This window comes from Apteryx rowi, unplaced genomic scaffold (assembly GCF_003343035.1).
Source record: "Apteryx rowi isolate R43461 unplaced genomic scaffold, aptRow1 scaffold_520, whole genome shotgun sequence".
Lineage (NCBI taxonomy): Eukaryota > Metazoa > Chordata > Aves > Apterygiformes > Apterygidae > Apteryx > Apteryx rowi.
In genome coordinates this window covers 345,051-358,855 of record NW_020450784.1, presented here as the reverse complement: position 1 = coordinate 358,855, position 13,805 = coordinate 345,051, and the positions used below count along the sequence as shown (strand labels likewise).

At 38.5% G+C, this 13,805-nt stretch overlaps 1 protein-coding gene across 2 annotated transcripts in view; it reads right to left on the bottom strand.

Annotated features, from left to right (window-relative positions):
* CHN2 (chimerin 2) overlaps window positions 1–13,722 on the bottom strand; it is a 168,346-nt gene extending 154,624 nt beyond the window's left edge. The window contains exon 1 of one of the 2 annotated variants that reach the window (XM_026080452.1): window positions 13,567–13,722. In XM_026080452.1, coding sequence (XP_025936237.1) covers window positions 13,567–13,588 — 22 coding nt within the window. In that variant the 5' untranslated portion in view covers window positions 13,589–13,722. The remainder of the gene's footprint in view (window positions 1–13,566) is intronic. The other variant, XM_026080451.1, reaches the window with a different exon arrangement.
* Between the last annotated feature and the right edge of the window lie 83 nt (window positions 13,723–13,805).

Sequence of the window (13,805 nt, the reverse complement as noted above, 5' to 3'; positions counted from 1 at the left end):
TTAAAGACTGGTGTGTTTACTTGGGGGAAGGGAGGGGGTCTTGGGTGTTTTAATGGCAGCAATGGGAAAGAGCTGAATACAGACTGGCCTAAAATTTGGACTGGTTTCAAGTAATCACCTCACTACAAAACTCTTCTGTCTCCTATTTCAGAAAGTGGGTCCAGGCCCAAAGGTGAGTCTCACACTCTTTCTTAGAGCTCCCTCAAATGAGAGCTGGCATCTCTCATTATGTGGACCGCAGGCTCCAATAAGTCACAGGACACTGTAAACTGAACTGACTGCAGAGCCTTACCCTAATCCACATGTATTTTTACATTTGTTACAGCCTGGCAAGGTAATCAGAAAGAAAATGCCCTTATTCATGTGCTTATGGATGTATTAGATATGCAAAACACTGCAAAGTCATTTCTGCTTGACATCAAACAATCAGACTTAGTATATGCAAGCATGATAAATATATGCATGCTGGAAAAAAACCTTTTAAAAGAAAATATGCAAATGCTTTCAGACTTGTATGTCATTGATACTTTGCAAAGGTTTTGTGCACCAAAGATGTTTCTCCTTTCTAGGGTGGCAGGCGACACTTCCAGAGAGTTACCTCAGCAGCTGCCATCCCCAAAGGTCCTCAACAGCTCCAGGAATGAATGACATCCACTTCTTTAAGTATGCATCAACCAATAAACCTCTCCTGAAATGTTTATTAGGGAAGGCTCTGATCATCAAGGATAGGGAAAGTCAGCATCAGATTGAATAACTGCAAGAATATAAATCCAGGATAACACTGTTCGCATAATTGAAGTAAACTAGGATTTACTTAATTAGTTTAAGCATAACTCGATGCTAAGACCCGGCCTGAGAGAGTGTTGCACACCTTTATGTTTTGAGGGAAAGAGTACATATGAGAAAGGAGGGAAAAACATAATTACATTTTATTGAGACAAAACATGTCCTAAACCGATCCTATGAAGAAAATCACAATATAAGGGACAAATATGTGACACATTATTCTACCAAACAAAAATAAGGTGAAATATATGAAGAAAAAACAAGTTCTAAATATGTCTTTTATATGAGCAAAAACTCCCACAGAGGTCTAAGAGGGCAGTACAGTCCAATGAATTGGGAATGTTTATTGAAAAATCTTATTCTCTTGCCCCTTGCTGACTTTAATTTGGGTCCCTGATATTAGCCGAACAGTTTCATTTTTCTGCCCAATTCTTCCTTTCAGTTATGAAACAGGTGTTGTGAGGATTAGTTAAGTATTTACAGAATGAAGCAAAAAGTTCTTTTTAAAATCCCTACTGTTAGGTCCTTTATTATTAAATATGAATAGTATACCCAATACTTCTTTAGTTAATGTACTTCTTACACACCATAGACAATCATGAACTTTCCTTCTACAAAACACATCACCTTCAGACAAATTTTTGTACACTTATGTTTTCTAGACACTCTGGAAGCTTTTAATCAATACACTACCGCCAGGAGTCAGTAAGCAGTTTTCCAAAGCTCCTTAAGAGGTAGAGCTGAAAGCCCTTTCCTGTAAAGTGAAAGTAAATTACACTGCTCAGTTACACTTACAATCATTTCATATCGAGTTTTTTCTTCCTTAATTTTTGAAAAGTCTGATTTGATAAGCTTATTAGATATATTGATAGACTGACCAATTATTTTTAGAAATCGAACTGAACTCCCTCTCATGTTCTCCATTTATGGTTACAGTACTTGCCAATTATTATAACTGTGAATAATATAAATTTTAAATTACACTCTTCAGTGAATATATTTATCACTGCCATATCTGAGCAAGAGGAAGCAACTGCAGTACCAAGTGATGACACATACTCATCAAACCAATAGAGATCAAAGGAACTGAAACAAATATGAGACAGAAACTAAAAAGAAAAGGCTTTCATGAGTCAAGGCCCTCTACAGCAATTCTTTGAGGACAGCGTGTGCCGCCTCCTTAGTTAAAACTATAACAGAAATAAAGAAGAAACAGCTAGTGTGTGCGTTTGGGGGGAGGGTGCATGTTCCCGCTATTTGCTTAAGCACTGCTGTTGCTAGTACTTTCTTAAACATACACACATTCACTCAACACATGCAGTCAATAATACTGTGCCAGTTCTTCACCGTTTCTGACTGTACTTCACACTGTCAGTCTTCGTACTTGTAGCACTTTTTAAGTAACAAGATTTTGGGGCCCAAAAAGCAGTTTATTCTGTATTTACACAGTTCTGAACTTTGTTGTGGCCTTTCCACAGAATCTCAATACAAATGTATCTCAGTATAAAAGAAAACACAGTAATTGTAATATCCTGTTTAACAGCACTCAGGAAAGTAGACCTGCAATCCTGACTGCAGCTCTGACATGCATGATATGAATATTTTTAACTAATAGTGATCTGTTTTGTTTAGCAAAGACTTACTCTGATATGAAACAGCTTATCTCTAGGTCCTTTTATCTCTTTTTTTTATTTATTTTTTTTAACCACCACATGAACATCCTCCTGTGCTAAACAACATCAAACTAAAATACAAAAAAGAAAAAAAAAACCCTTGAAAATGGCAGATTCAGGTTTAAGTTCCTGATGCCAAAAATGCATTATGTCTCTGAAAAGAGGAAGCAGCAAGCTTTCAAGAATACAGCCAGCTTAGCACTACTCCACTAATGAATATAATCAGTGTTATATTTCTACACCTTTCATGCAGTGACTTTGAAGTCAATGATCTACATTACTCTGACTTATCTGAACAGTACGTTCAGGAATAGCTATTCCAGAATATTTCCATGTCAGAAACTTTTTTCATTACAGCTCTTTAGACCTTTTTCTGAAATAAATTCATCAAACAAACAAGCTCATATATGAACTGTATACAAATTTTTTAGTTCTAGCAGAAATCACACAGTATATGATTTCTTACGTCTTCGAGGTTTGAAGATTTATTGTTATATTAATCATTAATAATAATACACTTAACCCTTTACAGTTGCACTTAAASTTTATTTTTCCAGTTTTATTTTTAAAATTAAAAGTATAAGGCAATTTAATGGATTTGGGAGAACTTCCCCCCCCCCCTTGGAGCTTATTGAATCCAGTAATTCATCACCTCTGAAAGGAAGTAAGACCACTGCTTAGAATGGCACAGCAGCACTACCCAACGGAGCTACCCCAACCGCATGCCCAGAAAACCTCTTACTTTTATGTTCCCAAAATTTTTGCAAATTCCAGGAGAAACTGCTCAAACTGCAATATGGAAAGCCCCCACAGATGTCAACCAGGCACTGTTTTGCTGCACATAAGGGCTCTCAGTGAGTCCATAAGAACTTTGAACCTCATATTCTAGAAATGGTACTGTATTATATACCTGAAATCTTATTGTAGCAGAGGACGCTTGTTATACTTCAACAGCCAACTGTTGGTTCAATCAGAGGAAAAAAGTTTATTACCTAATTTGTCAAGGCCAATGACTGATGTTTACCAGTACTCCTTAGAGCTCCTTCACTTGTGCACTCACTCAGAAACACCTGATAAGGCCTGAATCCAACTGGGGTGACCACACTCAATGCCTTGTAACGTACTGTCAGTGCACCTAAGGCTTTTTGCTCTCAGGTGCCAGGATGTACTCATCTACTACCAAAATGACCAGAGTTTCTATATTAAAACATAAAAATTGACCTCTGTTAAATATTATGGTCCAATACACCCACTCACTTTGTAAAGAGAATTCAAATTTTTGTATTCTAGCCTATATATAACCTTWATAAACATGTCTTTCTCTTGTCTACATAATTTTGTAAATTCTCACCAATCTGACATCTGCTTATCTAAGTCCTTCTCCAGGTAATCAGTTTTGTTCCTCAATGGCTTATGGTTTTAATGCTGTCTTTAGTTTCATAATGGGAGAGGAGAATAAATATGCCTGTCTATTGTTACTTCCACAGCTCTAATTTTTCTCCCAGCCTCAAGCATTCACTCAAGAGCTTTAAAGTTTTATCCATGGCAGCCACTCCTGTTTAAGTCATCATTTATTGTTATTCTTTGAACTTAAGCAAAATTTACAACACACACTGATACATTAGACTCAAATTAGCATGGTCAGAGGAAGCATAGAATTGAAACGTCTTTCCATTTTTGTTAAGACATCACAGGGTTCAATATCCTTTCAGTAACAAAATTCATCAACACCAAACAACCTAAATACATACTTCAGATTGCAAAATAAAACAGATATAGAGCTATCAGCAGCATGATGCTAAAAGCTGTTGATCATCTTGGTCTGCCTGGCAGGAGATCAGGAGTTACAGAGACTATGCTTTCTCAARAAGCAGGTATTTATCCAAATTATCTATAACGTAAGTCTTGTACATAATCTTTGGAAATTCATCACCAATGAATTGACATGTTCTTTATATGATGTAATTGCACTCAATATTAAACATGTTGCATATCGTTATCTGAAGGGTGGGAGGTTTACTAGGTAGCCTATAACAACTTGCCCCATCACAACAGCAGATGCTGCTTTGATGGAAACTGCATAAAAATACTCAGATAAGCAACTACCCAGACCTGCAAGATGCTGATTTACTACTTCAATGCAGAGGGAACAGAAGGTACTCAGCAGCTTGAGGGTTCAGGACTAAATATCTTSTGTTCATAAAGGGTTTTCATTCAGAAAACAAAATCTTTTACAACCAACTAATTAAGCTCTTGATGCTTCTGTGCGCTAAAGGAATAAAGATTTCTGGATTTTACAGAAATTTGATTGCAACTTTCAATTATTTTGTAAAGCCCTAAATCTTGAAACTCTTGTGATTATATGGAAAACTCTGCTGTAGCTCTTAAAAGTTAATTAATTACTAGCCTTAATATTTGAGTCAAAAAGAAAGAAAGGTAATCCAGATAAAGCTTTATGTTCAGAAATGAAAGGAAAAGAAGGAAAAAATTTCAGTTAAAACAAGAAGGGTTTTAGACAGATCTGACTGTTTTGACTGCCTTGACTTATTTTAGTGCACAGAGTTGACAACATGGGAAAGGACAGCACAAAGTTAAGCAACTTTCCCCTCTATACTTTATGAGTTACTGAGACAGAACCAGCTCAACACTCTATGTGTCATTTACTCTATACACTGCTCTATACAGCACATTATTAGTAAGATTTTCCCACCAGGCCTACTTGCAATATAGGGTTTTTTGTTTTTTTTTAACTTGGAACACAGAATGTCAATATCCCATATTTCATTACCGCATTTTTTCCCCATCTTTTAGGAGCTCTTGATTCTAGAAAGCAGGACCTAGAAGTCCTGGCATGCTGACTCAGCAGTAACTCTACCAGCTACGTTATGTAAGAACAGCAACAGTAGATAAGTAGATTATCCCCCGCAGTGACTATCAGTGGATACCTAAGGAAGAGTAAAAGCATATGGCAGTGCATATATTTCGTGAGTACAGTTTTCCTGCCTAAATACAGCTCAAGGACTTCTTTAGACAGAGGTGATATCGTTGCATTTAACAGTCCTGGATGGATCTTTCTCTCACAGAATTACCTAAATATGTTAACAGTCCTCCTTGGCTATCAGCATCCCTAAATTTCTGTGTCACAGAGTTCCCCAGTTTATATATACCTCTGTGCAAGGAAGTACCCTGTTTTGTACCTACTGTTGACAATGGCATTTGATATCCCCTAATTCCTAATTTGGGAGAGGATATTGTTTACTATTAAACAGGGAACATGTTCATGCACAATATAAATGCTTCAGACTGGAAGATATAAAGGCTGGCACTGTCTGCAAAGCCACGGCACAATACAATATACACAAGCAAACACTGCAGTTGTTACATGCAGCTTCACTGAAATGAGAGAGAGAATTTAACCCTATGTAAATGCCAAGTGAAAAGACTCTGCTGTACCTGTAGGCTTTTAAATAATCAGTAGATCACAAAAAAAGACTGTAGAAACTGCCTATCCCAGATTTAACCTAAATGATATTCAGCACTCCTCAGGACCCACTGAGTGCTGCCTTTAGCAAGGTGGTGGAGACACCCACCACCTCCCAAAGAGCTAGTGTTGATCACACCACACTGTGAGCAAGGCAGTACTTTAGCCACACAAAAGAATACAAGGTCCTTAAACAACCACCCAGCTACCTTGGAAATGCCGAAAATGGAGGATTTGTTAGCGTCTCGGAGGATTCTCCCCCTTTCCTCCTTCCTCTGTGGCACTTCTGCTCTAGATTAGGAGGGCATTCAGGTGGATTCAGTGCAGCTTCAGGTATTAGAAAAATACTGCAACACAGATGCCATGCCTTTTGGCAGGAAACTTAATCCTTAAAGAGCTGTCAGACACAGGTCCTCTCAGACRTTATATGGTGCTGAGACAGAGGAACCACATTCTCCAAGGAACTTGCACCTGCCTTTCCAATGGCCACTTCCAGCATGCGTATACATGATGTGTGCTTTTCATTTTCTTTCCTTGCCATGAAACGAAGCCAAACATTTAACCAATTGATCCGTCAAGACATGACAAATTTTCAGCAATTAAGCATCCGCTCAGCAGGCTGAATCTCATTTATAAACTAACTTCTCCATCTTTTCTAACATTCAGTTTTTTTCTTCGCTGAAACAAAAAACATAACACCAGAAATGCACTTCATAGCATTTTTTAAAAGCTAAGACCAATGTTTAAACAGGCAACAAGAAGGTGAGAAGAAAGGAGAGGAACAGCTACATGACAAGCTTATAAGAAAATTCAGAAATGTGACTTGACATGTAGGTCACAGAAGGTGACGTGATTTACTGATGATAAGAAAGGGTCCACCTAGTACCTCCTATGCTGTCAGTAATAATACTATAACTGAGACACCTTGACTCAGGGGAATCAGACTGCCTGATAAAGACATCCTCAGAACAGATGTCTTATTTACTGGACTAATTCTTTTGTGATGACCTTGATCAATAATAACAGAAACAAAGCAAGTGACACTTGCACATTCTTCTGAATTTTAAAAATCTTTTAATCTGTCCTTACCTTGCCAAATGCATGAGTCCATGCGGTCAACTTTCAACCTATGCTTCAGCAAACTTTAAAGCACGTTAATGTTACAACGGCCGCTATTGCAACATCAGCTTCCTTTTACCAAAAATACACTCCCTTTCAAGCCTCAGGATTTGGATTAATGCTTAGAAAAACAGGATGATGAAACTATTATTGCTGAATTGTGCATGATTCATGATTTGTAATAACCACCTCCAAATGTAAAATTCAAATTTACATTCTCATAATCAAAGGTCAGAAAAAGACAACAAGAACGGGTTATTATTCATAGCAGTTAAAACTACACATTTACATTAGCTACTGTATATAATTCTTAGATGAACTTTGACTACACCTGTAAAGAATGTGATATATATAGAATTATAGATTTATAGCTGCTTGTACAAATCCTGCTACATTCCCCTGCAACAAAAGCTTTTCTCATACAATATTTATGTGTCATTCCTTACTACACAGTTCTCCAAATATTTAAGCTCTTCCTTTTGTAGAAGAGAAGAGCAAGCAACAACAGACTGGCCCCCCAGCATGGGAACACTTTCTGCCAGCACTCCAAGTAGGCAAGTGAGGCAAACCCTGCCATCCTTGCCCTTTAGCCAAAGGTATGCTTCTGTTGTATGTAAACGAAGCAACTTTTAAAAACATTTCTTTGTCTAAAACACTTTGTTTAAGACTTACCTAAGCACTAGTAACTGAATTATTGCAGTTGGAAAAGTGCCTTGTAAAACATTACGGGCACAGACATACATGGGGGTTGTGCATAAGACTCACCTCAAATATTCCTTCTTCTAATCCCTTAGCGTTTGGCATATCTAAGCCTTCTTAGAACCAGTCAAACAGAAGGCAGGAACTAGTCAATTGAACCGGTATCCAAAAAGGTCATCATAATGACGGCATGAAAACCTGTATGGCTGATCCTACACATATGTCTTTGAGACAAGCAGATCCATCAGAAAAATAAGACTTGTAAACTAATTCTTGTCATAAACTAAAAGGTGCAAAAACTGCTTTTTTATAAATGAGTAGGCATATAAGCTAAATTGTGAAGCACACATGTAGAGTATCAGTTTCCAGTATATTTTATTCTCAGTAATCTGCAGCCTACACATTCAGTAACTAACTGTTGGATCAATCAGCACATCAGAATAGGGTACTTTGGCATCTTTCCCTTTTGAATTTTTATTATTTTTAGTAAGAATGGCATGTTCTTTATAATCATTGGATACAAAAGACTTAAGCTTTAATTTAGAGCAAAACCACCCTGGCTAGCAGAAGCTTGGCATAAGGAATAGGTTAAAAAAAAAAAAAAGAACTTTTATTGCACTTTGTTGTATCAAAAGTAACACCTTATCAGCATAATGGCAGCATTATTTATAAAACCTTCATGTACCATTTTCACAACACTATTTCTATTAAATCCTTGAGAATAAACAGCTATGTTCATTTACTAATCTTCTTCCCAATTAGATCTCTCTGAATCTGTGTACAATAGTAATTTCTTTTCTTCTCACTTGCTAGCATCTTAATTAAAATCAGCTTATGTTGACTTTCATTTTTACAGTATAGCTGCCTATTTCACATCTTAGCACCTTCATGACCCCGAGTCATGAGCCTTTAATATTTTATTTTGACCTTGTTAAGTTACTGGAACCATCAAAGATTTCTCTTCTTTCCTTGGTAAGCGCTTTTTATCCTTCTCACAATGCACTGTATGTGCAAAAACACCTAGTTGAGAATGATGCTGCTTTTATACAACATTTATCTGTTCATTTATAAAAATGCAGTTTTTGCACCTTTTAGTTTATGACAAGAATTAGTTTACAAACCATAAACTGCATTATTAATTGAATGAGGATCACTGGTTCAGTGATACTTAAAGGTCTTTTTTCCCTGAACTTCAGGACAGAAAAATGTATTTTTCCATTTTCAAATAAAAAAAATCATCAATAATTGGTGTTTTTCAAAGAGGGATTTATAGCAGTATTTTTCTACATGGAATTCTGAGTCTATAAAAACATAGGAGGTTTGTAGGGAGAACCAGTACCTTTCATTAAAGCAGCTGACACAGCTGAAAAATAAAAATATCCAGACAAGACACACAAGCTCTTCTTCAGATCTGTAGCAGAAAGCTTGCCTAGGTGTTTCAGCGGCATCATTCAGTCTAATAACAAGTACTGTTCTGAACACACACGCCACATGAAGAAACAACAATTGAGATGGGAAGCAAAAAGGTGCATAGCTATCTCCTTGGCCCCCACTTTTTCTCCATCACCTGCAAATTTATCTTTTGAATTCACAGAAAAGACAAAATATTGGGTACACTGGCACTTAAATTTATATATTTGGCTTGGGTCCGCATTCAAATTCTTCCAGTGTTAGTATTCTCAGAACACAGGCTCATACTCAGGCAAAGATTTTGGCACAGTTTGAGCCCTGCTGGAGGAGAAAGTCTGATTACATGCCACCCTTTAGCAGACCCAGATTCACATTTACCTTCAGTGTGGATGCCACCATCTCCCTTGCGTGATAGACAGCCCAAGCTGCCAAGCCTATTTGCCTGTTACAGAGAGGCTATCTGGCAGACGACTTGCCAAGAAGAGCTCTTTTTCAGAAGGGCCCAACATCATCAAGGCAGCTGGGATTTACACCCAGTTTGCGCTAGCTTTAGATGGCACAGCCGTGCAGAGGCTGAGACATTCAGCATCTAGGAATACAGATGCATGAAGCCCAGTTGGGAAGCGTGCTGGATTGTTTGCTCCTCAGAAAGCAGAGCAGACATAGCTACAAAAGTCTCCTCACTTGGGTTTCACTCACTATTGAATTTACATTCCAGAAAGTGGAGCCTTAAGTTTGCCAGTTGTGAACAATCACCATTTGGCTACTGGGTGGAGGAAACTGGAGGCAGCCAGTGACGAAGTGAGGGAGGTAAAATGTTTGCTGGGAAAGGATGAAAAGTTAAAAAAAAAAAAAATTTTAAGGAAAATCATAATGAGGAAGAATAAGGGTCAATACTAAGATGGGGTGGGAGGGAGGAAGAAGGGATTAGGTTTATTTTAAGAAGAAAGAAGCATGAGGGAAAGGGACCAAAACTATACAAACATGTACAATCCTCATCAGAGGATAGGAGAGGACATACAAGAAAAGATGCTGCTTGTGGCTGAATCAGCACTTCAGCTAGAGAGAGGAACAAAATTTAGGAGCTTGCAAGGAATAAAGCTAATAGATCACCTGGGCATTTGCTATGGAAGAGATTATGGGAAAGTAAAGTGGAACTCCCAGTGAAAGTAATTATAATTATAGCACTTCATATTGTGTGCAGATTTACCCAAGGACCAAAGGAGAATACTTAATTTAACTGCTTAACATGCTCACCTTCCTCCCCCCACATAGTATATCCCTTTTCCCCCTAGCCACATTCAACCATGAGCGTTACTAGTCAAAGAGCAGCTTAAGTTGTCACCAAAAGCAGAGCTATGTATGAAGAAATGCAATACAAATATCCACTGCTCCCTTGCACTGAAGATTTATTTTGTTGCCAGTGAGTGCTGGCTTATTGAAAAAAAATCCTTCACAGACTCCTGTCAGGTCAGGCCCATGGCAAGTACCTAACGTTACTGAACCTATAATTAGCAGCATGAGAGTAGCTGCAGAGACCAGTATCAAAGCACACTAACTCTGAGGAAGAGACAGAGAGAGATTCTCTAGCTGTGAGAGCAAAGAAGCAACAGATTCCTAAGTACTAACACCTGTTTTAACACTAATTTATAGCTGAAGTCATAGGTCTTCATGTGTGTTGGCTCTCCATTTGTAAAACAGTTAAAGCTAACCATGCCACCATGTCACCACACATGTAGTGCTTGTAAACGACTGCTCCAGGACAGAGCCAGATTCTGTTCTTATATAGACACAAGTTCAAGTGAAGACCATAAATCCCGCTTGCACATTTGCAGAAGTGTACATGGGTAGGCAAAATGTCTACACCATAAAATTCTCATGCAGCTTCTTCCTGTTAAATATATTTGAATGGATATTTTACATTTTTTCTTATTGACATGAACTGGCAGCACATGAAAAGAGCACTGTTACCTCGCAAGTGGTCAGTTGCAGTAACTTATACTTAGGCTTCAGCAGTCAGCATTCATAAATGGACTTTTTTCCCCCCAGAGCTTAACGTGACTGCTTTGTTCCTCCAAAAGAACTGGGCTCACCTRTATAATGAACATGTGTCTTTACAAAAGAAGAGAGTGGTGATGAACACTATCTAAGGAAGGAGAACTGTGTTTTAAGAAAGGCAGGTAAAAGATGGAAGAAATCATTCCTTTAAAAAAAAGAATGGAAATTTCCATCTGATATTCAAATGCTAATTTCCACCACTATCACTCAGTAAATAAACTTTTTTTATGCCATGTAAGACAGATTCTAGCCAACTCTTGCATTTCCACACAGGGAGAAGAGGCTAATCGAACTCTTGATCCGCACAGGAGGAACCTGAAGATACCCAGCAGCACACACTGTTCAGACAGACCAAAATCTAGCTATCCAGCTCAACATGTACACACGCAGGGCAGGCAGCAGGGCAGCTGTCACCCCCAAAATTTCCTAAAAGAAACAAGTCACCTGTAACTGCTGAGGTATCATATCCCTGTGCTCAAACCTAGCCACATATTTGGATGTTATAAACATTAATTTAAGGACAAAAGCAGGGCAGATCTTTTGCTGTTACTTCAGAACAACAGTTTTGTTACCTCAAACCACAGTGACAGTGGTCTCAAATTAGAAATCTTATTTATATGCTCCTAAGATGAGCGGTTTTACTTCTTCTCAGAATGCTGGTACATAGGCTATATCTTTAAGGCTACAATCATTAAAATGTGTATTTTGTTGAAGTTTAAAATGCACTTGCAAATCTGAAAATTGTTCCTAAATTATTTCAAGATCTGAAAGCACCATGTGAACAATGCCTTAATTTGACTCCAGAAATTCCCTATGAGATAGACAAACACTGTACAACTTTTGAAGTTGAGCAAATGATCCAGCAGCACATTACATAACTTGATCAAGGCCAAGCGTCAAGTCAGTGGTAGAGCTGAGCCTTGCAGCTTGGTATTCTGCTATCAGCCACAAACTTTGCCTCCTTCCCCGTTAGTAAAATGTATTGTGATACTATAACATTCCCTTTTCCACTGAATAGAAATAATTATATCATTGGAAGTCTTCACCCTGGTAAGTTGAACACGCATATAAATTCTACCACAGTAAATTTATAAGCAAGCCTGTGTGGTTAGATTATGTAAAAATATGCTCCAAGACTTGCTGAGTTCTGAGAACTGAAACCACAGACAGCCAAAATACGGCTGCTCACGGTCAGATATGGTGTGTCTGCTAATATTGGAAACTTTATCATAGTGTAGCAAATTTAACTTCTGATTAGTATGGGCATAGAAAAAATACAGACCGAATGCACTGTAACAAAAACAGAAAACACTCTAATGTTGTAAAGAGAGAAAGTGAAGGGCCATCAGTTGTTTTATGAAACATTTGACAATACTTATGAGTTAGGTGGATCTAAAGCCCAGAGTCTGGTGTCTATGCTAGATGTTAAGTTTCGTGCCAGATTCACCTGCTGAATGGGAGGCCATCTGGAGTTAGCTGCTATCAAGTGCTCACACCAAGGACGTACCTGAACTCCCACTCTAATCTGGAGTTCAGGTACCTGAACTCGGACTGCATCTGTCAAACTGGGAGACAGATCCTGGAGACAAGATGCAGGATAGCCTGAGGGGATTCAGAAACACGCACTGAGCATCATTTCTCAAAACACTTCTATTAAAGCTGGAACATGACGCAAGAAAGAATTTGAGGTTCATGGGGCAAGGAGAGTAAGCAGGCAGCAAATGCACTTCTGCAGCTTAACAGATCACCGAGGAAGAGAGCCCTGTCCAGCCTTTTAGGGTTGTTTCTGCTTTTATCACATAACTTTGATGTAAAAAAATATAAATGACCCATAAAATGAAAACCCCATTGCCCAAATGAGTGCCTTATCCAGCAGGCTATTGAGTTGAGCTGACTCTTGCATGTTTTCATTCTGGTCTTACCACTCTTGCATCCTGAACATGAACACAAAGCAGAACTGCAGGTGCCTACTTCTTTCAGCTACTTTCTGGTTAAGGCAGTCAGGGCTTGCAATTTTTGTGTTTTTATTCTTTTTTATTATAAGGGCTCACAATAAGTACTTCTTTTTCAGGAGCCAGTTCTTCCCGTGGATCTTGCTGCAAGCGTCACATGCAGACACACCGACACGCAGAGTAAGGTGTACAAGTCACGTACACCATCTTTAAAAAACCCATAGTCGTTTGCTGCCTTTTACATTTACTTGTATTTTATACAGTTGTATTGACGGTAAAAGGAGCTTGTCCGCTTTTCTGCTTTTCACAGGATCTATTGCTATGTTTAAAAAGAGCTCTTACAGATTCTCAGTCTGGCACCTCAAATGAAACACCGAGGAGCGAGTACCTCGTATCGCAAAGTTGTTCATCCTTCCATTTACTCCTTCAGCCCATTAAAATACCAGCATACGACTTTCTGCCAATTCCCTATTCGTCTACCACGGCTTAAATCCTACAGCGAAGTAATCCTCCGGCGCGGCGGCATCGCCGGGCCACCGCTTTCATTTTGCAGCCGCCGCCACTCAGACACGCAGCGCGACTTTCCTGCTCTCCTGCGGCTTCTTGCGACGGAGCCGCCCCTCCGCC